The 8395-nt window shown below is 59.2% G+C and overlaps 2 protein-coding genes across 3 annotated transcripts in view; one reads left to right on the top strand and one right to left on the bottom strand.

The window, feature by feature from the left end:
• Positions 1-8395, bottom strand: part of TATDN2 (TatD DNase domain containing 2) — a 37657-nt gene that overhangs the window by 6905 nt on the left and 22357 nt on the right. The gene's annotated exons all lie outside the window — the stretch shown is intronic.
• On the top strand, positions 2868-6769 carry GHRL (ghrelin and obestatin prepropeptide). Of its 2 annotated transcripts, none has more exons than XM_014556957.2 (4): positions 2868-3008; positions 3233-3346; positions 6085-6193; positions 6615-6769. In XM_014556957.2, exons 1-4 carry the CDS (start codon positions 2901-2903, stop codon positions 6632-6634), a joined length of 351 nt encoding a protein of 116 aa, XP_014412443.2. In that variant the 5' UTR covers positions 2868-2900; the 3' UTR covers positions 6635-6769. The 2 variants fall into 2 exon arrangements, with proteins under 2 accessions (XP_014412443.2, XP_006173390.3); XM_006173328.3 differs by having other exon boundaries at positions 3230-3346.

Raw genomic sequence — 8395 nt, 5'->3', positions numbered from 1 at the left:
TTTCACCTGTTTCTTTTTGCATTTTCTAATGTGACTCCTAAGGAATTTTAAATTACTGGCTGGCATGGTATTTCTATTGCCCGATGCTGTTCTATAAGTTATGGAAGCCAGAACTAGGAGAAAACCTCACCAAAAAGCCTTATCTCAAAAGCAACAAAAAACCCTCTTTCTATGACCCCAGAACCTGCCTCATTCAGACCAAGGTGTAGCCAAATTGACGAACAAAGTGCTTGCTAAGCCAACTAATGATCAGTACAATAAAATCACAGTGGGAAGTGTACACAGTCTGTCCTCAGACACCACTGACATACAGCAATTAACTCAGTGATGATGCATCCCTGTCTGGTCACTAAGGCAGGCCCTCGAGGCCCTGCTGTGGGAAGGAAAGCACCACCCAGCAAGCGACCTGGAGGACGGTTCCGAGAAGGACACAGACGGAGGTGCCAGATGGCCTTAGATCTATTATCCACACTTGAGGTGGCAGTCAGTCCTTTCCTGAGCCACACAGTCCTCCTCCAAGGGCCTTTTGGTTGGTTCAGATCTGAGTGCGTTTCCCACCCCGAGTCTGCACCCCCTTCCACAGCTGCGGGTGGGCAGTGAGGTACTTTCTGGACGTCGCCTCCCCCTCCCTCCGGGGTTCTGACATCCTTCAGCCCTTCCCTCCTTCCCCAGCCAGTCTGGACTCTGTGGTATGTGCTTCGGGTGGTTTCCAGCCCGCAGGCGACCTTTCTGTTCCCCGAAGATAACACAGAGCGTGGGTGTTTGCCTGCGGCTGGTGTATCTAAGGCCGACGCTGGCAGCCCCCGCCCCCAGGGGGTGTGGAGGGGGGCGTCATGTCTCAGCAGGTGCCTGGTCACCATAGTTGGGGATTTTTTTGGGGGGGGTGAGGGCACGCTCTGAAAAAGCTGCCGGTCTTCTCTAACGGCTTCTCCACCTTCAGCCCTGCCGTGCCCCGAGGCCAACAGGCCTAAGTTCAGGGGGTGACAAGGGTGAAGGCCCCCAAGTGACACGCTCACACTCCGCTGGGACTGAAGGAGGGAGTCCAGCCCCTTCAGCACGCCGGTGCTGTTTTCCAGCAGAAGGTACTCGGTCCAGCCCCTCCCGGGCCCCCACTGTCCCTACAGCCTCAACCAGGGCCCAGTGCCCAGTGCCCGCTGCAGTCGGTCTAAGTCAAGGGCTCGCTGGACGACCAGCGGTCTCCTGGCTCCCCTGCCCCAGTCCCATCGGGCCCCTGGGAGCCCACGTTCGCTGCGGGAGCAGGACGGTGTAACCGAGGAAGCTCTGTACTGCCGGTCAGGAACCTGGATGGGCGTCCCAGCGCTGCCAGACAGACGGGTGGCTTTGGGGAAAGCGTGGCCCTTTCGGGGTTCAGTTTTCCCCCAGTGAAATACGGGATGCAGACTGCCGGGTCTGCAAGGTCTCGCTCATCGCTTCTGTGCTCAAGAGCCCGCAGCGGCCTCCCCGCTCCAGAGAAACCCCTAGTGCCAGCAACTTCCAAACCGGTGCTGAACCTAACCCAGCGCCACTTTCTAGGCCTTCCCTTATGATCTGCCCCCTGCCACTGCCACCCTCCTCAAGCCCCAAGTCTTCTCCCTGTGGCCCCAGACATCTTACACCCACGCCTGCTGTTCACTTACGCTCCTGCTGCTCTGCCTGCAGGGGTGCCCTCCCTGCCAAGCCCGGCTCCGCCTCCGCTGCCTAGTTCATGCAGCCCCCACAGACCGCTCACTCAGCCTAGGAGCCACCACCTGGGCACCCAGTGCGATGAAGCACTCCAGGCAGGAACGGACCCCCGCACGCTGTGAGCTAAGTCCTCGTGGCAGGACACGTATGAAGGATCAGAAAGCAGCTGTAAAGGATTTCACACCCGTCACCTCATTTAGTCCTCAAAGCCACCCTCAGAGGCAGCCCTGAGCAGGGGGACCTCAGTGATCTGCCTGAGGCCCATCTGTGACCTGTGCAGCCCCAGGTCACAGCTCCCCTGCCTCCAGGTCCACTCTGCTCCCTCTCAGGACCTGGTCGTGTTAAGATCAAGCTGAGCTCCTGAGATGGAGGGAGCAGGGGAGTTTCAGAAAAGGGAGTGAGCCGAGGCCACAGAGCCACGAAGCTGGGCAGACCCTGGGCCACTCTCCTCCCTGCCACCCAAACCGGGGCCGGGCACACCCGGGGACAGGAGGAGCAGATGTGCCGCACCCACCAACGCAGCGTCTCTCAGTGCATTTGACCTCCATTGTTGATTTCTACCCAGAGGACATGAACAGTTTCAGTTCCCAAGGAATGTAAGTCAGCCCCCGGAAGCTGGGTTGCCCTGAGATGGGGCTGAAAACAAACACAAGCTGCCTATATAAGGACCAGGCGGCCACTGGGCGCCACCTCTGCCGCGAATCCCAGGTAGGCACTTTCCCGACTCTCGTGTGCGGGTCTGACTGTGGGTTTAACTCGTCGGGACCACTGGGCATCCACAGGCCCATCTGAACCAGGGGAGGTTGCACGCCCTGGGGCCACCTGGCTGCTCAGAGGGGGATCTCAGGAGCCGCCTCAGCGCCCCCAGGTCTCCTGGGACCTTGCCAGCTTAGCCTTATTGTCCCTCCTTGAGAAACTCAGCACAAGGTCCTCGAGGCCTAGGACAAACGACACGGGGGTCTGTCGCACTGCCAAGCATCCGCCCCGCCCGAGCAGCCTTGGTAAAGAGCACACACACCCTCCACCACGCGTGCCGCAGGGAGACGGGCAGAGGGAGCCCCTCTGGCGGGGTGTTAAGAGCCATTCTCCTCAGCAGTCGCGTTCCCAGGTCGGGGTCCCCACACCCTGTCTGCTGGGCTCTGATGCACAGGGAAGGTGGGGGATGCTGCCCGGAGCCCCTCTCCCCTCCAGGCTCGACTGTCCCCCCAGCTGCGGCCATGCCCTCCCCGGGGACCATCTGTGGCCTGCTGCTCCTCAGCGTGATCTGGGTGGACGTGGCCATGGCAGGCTCCAGCTTCCTGAGCCCTGAACGCCAGAGAGCGCAGGTGAGCCGTCTCCCCACAGGCGCCCTGTGATTCTAACTGGGGTGTCTCCTCCTAGCCCTGCCACGAGCTGTGTCACCCAGCTGTGGCTCCAGCTCTCCGGGCTTCAGCCTCCTCCCCGAGCACAAAGGACGACCCTGGGTCTGAGCGTAGGCCCACACCTCGCACTGTTTCTGGCAGGACGGCGGGGCTTAGGGCCCTAAGAGAACATTCCCTCTTCCCAGCAGAGAAAGGAGTCCAAGAAACCATCAGCCAAACTGCAGCCCCGGGCCCTGGAGGGCTGGCTCGGCCCGGAAGACGGAAGACAGGCGGGAGGCGGAGAGGACGAGCTGGAGACCCGGGTGGGTCCCTCTGCAGCTGGCGCTCTCCCAGTGTGGGGGTGAGGGCGGGCGGCGGCGAGACAGCTACCAGCAGGGACCCACTTACCAGCTACTTAAGAAACGCAGAATAGCATAGAAATAGTTGACTGCCCCACAGTCTCCAAGGTCTTTGTGCGTCAACAGGCAAACACCTAAATCACTTTGCCGCCACAGAACGAGCCCGAGCAGCAGAGGGGAGCGGGGCACCAGCAGACGCCAGGCGATTTCAGAAGGGAGCCAGCAAATATGGTGCCAAGAGCCGACACCTAAGAGGAAAGGGCTGGTCACAGACCAAACGTGTTTCCCTGCAGAAGACTTTCTGGTTGATTCAGGGGCCCCTCCGCCCTTACCTGGACCAATGAGCTGCCGCGGGCCCGGCTCTCAGCAAACCCCATCTGTAGACGAGGGGCCGTCAGGCTTGCTTGGGCTCTGATGCACCTGGCACGGGGCGAGGGGAAAGGTGAGCGATAAACGGAGGACTGGGAGAGAGAGGGCGTGAAGGCGTCCGAGGGGTTACCTGTGTGACCTTCCAGCCAGGCTGGCGGCCCTCCAGGAATGGTTCTGACGAGCGTTAAGACAGACACCTCCGTGCAGAGACAGCAGGAATCCCCGGTGGTGTTCCCGCCCACCACTGTGCTGCTGCGACTGCACCACGACTTCACACCCTTCCTCCATCTCACCCCATCTCTCCCACCCGCTGCGAGATCAGCAGGGCTGGCCTTAGTGCCGCTCTTGCACACAAGAACAGAGGTTCAGGCAGCTGAGCTCACTTGCCTGAGGGGCCACAGCCCACATGGGGGCAGAGGTGGAACCCAGTCTGAGGACTCCAGTCCCCAAGCCTGTCTCCCTGTCATCGGTGTGGCAGAGAGAGAAGGCGACCCGGGGAGTGCCTCTCACTGTCCCCTCCACCCCGCCCCGGCCTCTTTCCACCTGTCCCCCAGCCTCTGCTCCCACAAGGGGTCAACTCCCCAATCCACGCCCTCTGACCCTCGCCAGGTCCTGTGGGGCTGGATGCACCCCAGCCAGAGGAGCCCCAATTTAGCCCAGATGGGGAAGAGGTTTGGTGGCTGACTCACGGCTGGAACTTTCCAGCTTCCACAGAGGAAACGGCAGGCACTGCCTCCGCTGAACAAAGTCTGAAGTGTCCAGAGGGCCTGGGCACCAGAGCCGGTATGGAGCCTGTGACACTGGCCAGGCTCCCCCAGCTCCCGCCCTGGGGCTCCGCCTCGCTCATCGCAGGGTCCCCACTCCCTCCAAACCTTTTCCTCAAATGGAGTTTCAGAGATGGAAGGCTTTTGAGACCAAGTCCCACTCCCACCCCCACCCCCCCATCCATTCCCCACTGACCGGGTGAGATGCTGAGGCCACAGCGTCCTTTACAAGTCACCCGAAGCCACTCTCCCATCCAACAGCCGCCATACCTCCTGTCAGTTGCCCTGACATGGTGCTGGTGTGACTCCTGAGAAGTCTGCTGCCGTGAGCCGACCACCCGCAGGAGCCACAGGGGTGGAAGGAAAATGAGTCTTTACTGAAGGGAGGGAGCGGAGGGGCCTCAGTTCCCCCGTCAGTCATGTCGTTTCCACTCACTCCACCTTCACGGTGCAGACGAGGGGGAGGTAAACTTTAAAAAGGGAACCAACAGTGACCTGTTGTTTTAAGAACATCTCTGAGCATCTCTGCTCGTCTGTGAAATACGAGTTACAGTGGCTCCTGCCTGGAAGGAAAGGCCTAACCCAGGGCGAGGGCTGCAGCCAGGCGGTGCAGCAACAGCCCCTGGGCTAGAAGAGGTCCCAGGGCTGAGTATGCAGCCCAGCCCTCGCCACCACCTCCTCCTGTGGCCCCAGTCAAGTCCTTTAACCTCTCGGGGCCTCTGCTGCTGTATCTGAAAGCGGGGCTGAGACCTCCAGTCTGGAGGGCAGAGGGCAGGAGGACCAATGGCCGAGGGCTCCCCTCCAGCCCCAAGATCTCTTCACCAAGTCATCTGTAATCTCAGTGACCAGCGCAACCAGGAACCCGGGCAGTCACTGAGTGAACAGAGGGAAAGACAGACTCCACTCGCCAGGAGAGAAGCAATGATGTGGCCGCAAACAGAGCTCCTTCCTGTTTACCCAGAACTCTGAGCTCCAATAAATCATCTCATAGGCTGCTGAGAAAGCAGGAGGAATGAGGCGCCCTCCCTGTAGAAGGGAAGAGACAGAGCACAGAAAGAAGAGCAAACTTGGCTCGGAGTGTCTTTCTAAGAAAAGGTCAGCTTCCTGTCTGACTGTCCACAGAACAAGCCAAGGCCGGTGCTGACAGGGGACGACCACCTGGGACGGGAGGAAGGGGGGCAGAGGCCGTCCCCCAGGCTAGTGCTGTGTACACCAGGCAGACCCACTGCCCCCAGATCGCCCTGCCTGGGCCTGAAACCCTACCACTGGCGACTCAACCTCAGGCCTTCCAAAGCTCTAAGGAGCAGGGAAACGTCATCTGGGGAGCCCCACAGCTTTTGTCAGTAAGCTGCTCAGGGGTGAGGAAAGAGGGCACAGGTGAGTCTCCTAAAGATGGTGGGGGCGGGAAGACCAGGCCTGGGAAGCAGGGTAGCCCGGCTGAGCTGCCCCTCGGTGCTGCCTGCTGGGCCCCAGGCCCTCCCTCTCCTGAGGGCCCGGGGCCACCGCGGGGATGGAGGAGCGGGAGGGTAGGGGGCGTGACCTCTGACGATTCCTGGGTCCTCCTCCTAGTTCAACGCCCCCTCTGATGTTGGGATCAAGCTGTCAGGGGCTCACTCCCACCAGCACGGCCAGACCCTGGGGAAGTTTCTGCAGGACATCCTCTGGGAAGAGGCCAACGGTAAGTCCTTAGAACTCAGTGCTACAGTCGTGTTCAGAACATGCTCTGCAGCCAGTTAAGCGAAGGCTTTGGTGCCCTCGTCCTCAATCTCCTCTTGCCTCGTGATAAGAAACCACCCAGCTTTTCCTGACTGAGGAGGCAGCCACCTGCCTGTGGAGGCACCACCATCTGCAACATTCCCCACCGGTGTCAGTGCCCCACCCCCCCCGCGGGCCGGGGGCCGGCACTCACCCCAGGGTGCAGACAAGGAAACCAGGACTCGGAGCTTTTAGGGGACATGCCCAAGGCACACACACTCCGAGGCCGGTGCTTTATTACAACACACCACCTCCAACGTCTGTCTCCCTGAGGAAAAAGCCACCTTTGATGGCACCGGCAGGACAGCAGACACAGAACTTTGACTTGACCTCTTGCTTTCCAGAGGCCCCGGCCAATGAGTGACTGTCCCTGAGTCCAGCCGCCTCTCTGTTCCCCTCTTGCTCTCAGAAGCGCTCACCTGGCCTCCAGAACGCTCCCTCGACCACTCCCAGCTCTGAGGGGTACCAGCCCAGGAGGTGAATAAACACTCAAACTGGACGCTGCCTGTTTGAAATGTTTATTTCACCAAAGATGAAAATTTCACATTTCACTGAAAAACAAAAAGCAAAACCAAACCCCACAATTCTTGGTCTATGGTCCATGGGAAGAGAAATGGAAGAGGTAGCAGGTATCTGTACTTAGAAAACTGAATCCGACCAACTCATACAAGCAGACAAGACTATTGGGGGACAAATGGCAGGAGGAAGTGGGGGGGAGGGGGAAAGGAGAAGGGGGACAGGAAGGGAGGGGTGAGAGGGAGAAGAAAGAGAAAGTTCCTTTAACTATCAGAGCTTCTGAGTGCAGAGCTGCATCGAGAGCTTACTATCAGGAGGACTGTGTGAACAGGACACTTGAGGCGGCGTCACAGCCAGCGCCCACCGAGCTGACATTCAGGATCAGAACGCGGGTTGGGGAGGGTGTAGCTCAGTGGTAGAGCACGTGCTTAGCATGCCTGAGGTCCTGGGTTCAAGCCCCAGTACATCCACTTTAAAAATTAATAAACTGAATTTCCTCCCCACCAAAAACAAGCAAATAAGAAAACCAAGGGAAATGTGAAAGCGTGAGTCTGAAGCTGGACATAAATGGGGCGCTAACCACAGCTAGACACGGCTGCCCTAACTCCTTCCCTGCCCCCATCCTCTACGGAGAAGACCTGGCAAAGCAGAAGCCACCTCCTGCAGCCAAGGCTGGCCATGGCCTTGGTGAGTTCATTGATTTGGGACACCAGGTTGATGTCCAAAAACACTTCCAACTCTAGTTCACAGCCGCAGTGAGCCTTGATCCTGAAGTCCCACAGCTTAATTCCAGTGAAGACATGGACCAGTCTTCCTGGGAGGGACGTCACTGGTCGGTCGTCTCCTCACTAGGGTGAGCGTGTGACCCGATTTGAGAGCTGGTGGTGATGGATGGGTGATCGAAGGGGAGAAGCCCTGCCACCTGCCCAGCTGTCAGAAACACACAGGACGGCCTGTGCAGAGCTGGCGTTAACGTCCACACTCTGGGCACACCCTCATCACTGAGGGATCTCTCTAGGAGCCAAGGATCTTTGAGTAAAATTCTGGCCCGCTGGCAATCAAGGTGCAGCCCTACGGCACTAACCGCTGATCAGATGTGGCAACCACCATCCCTCACTGAGGAGCCGCACGTGGTCAATGACGTCACCACGATCAGGGAACCGCTGAGAATGCAGAGTCTTGGGCCCCATCCCCACCCCAGATCAGGATCTGCATTTTCACAAGCCCCCCAGGCACCTATCAAGTGGCTTAGAGGCAAGAGGACCCTACTCAGGCAGCTCAGCCCACCGCAGAGCCAGACAGCCCGACCTGGCTCAGAACAGGTGTCGACTCCTGTGACCCGGCCAGGGGGCCCTCGACACAACTGAGTGCACATAAAAAAGGTGTCCTGTCTCCTCCTCCACTTCCCTCACCCACCGCTCTTGAAGTGCCAGCTGCTGTCAACTCCATGCCCGTCCACTGGGCAGCCAGCACACACACTTCCATCTCAGGGGACCATACACACCTGACTGACTACACGGTGGCTTGGTGCACTGAGCCCTTGCTTCTGAAAGCATCTGCCTCTAAGTGATAATGACAGTTTGAAAGGAGTGATCCCCACTAGAGGGAT

Source organism: Camelus ferus, chromosome 17, assembly GCF_009834535.1.
Source record: "Camelus ferus isolate YT-003-E chromosome 17, BCGSAC_Cfer_1.0, whole genome shotgun sequence".
Taxonomy (NCBI): Eukaryota; Metazoa; Chordata; class Mammalia; order Artiodactyla; family Camelidae; genus Camelus; species Camelus ferus.
This window is presented reverse-complemented; position numbering and strand designations above follow the sequence as displayed.

What these genes read in the sequence shown, in the direction of transcription:
- GHRL (XM_006173328.3), top strand. Translation starts at nt 2,901, where the DNA reads ATGCCCTCCCCGGGGACCATCTGTGGCCTGCTGCTCCTCAGCGTGATC. An exon ending in AGGACGAGCTGGAGACCCGG is followed by an intron (nt 3,347 to 6,084) that starts GTGGGTCCCTCT and finishes TCCTCCTCCTAG; the next exon opens with TTCAACGCCCCCTCTGATGT. An exon ending in CCTCTGGGAAGAGGCCAACG is followed by an intron (nt 6,194 to 6,614) that starts GTAAGTCCTTAG and finishes CTTGCTTTCCAG; the next exon opens with AGGCCCCGGCCAATGAGTGA.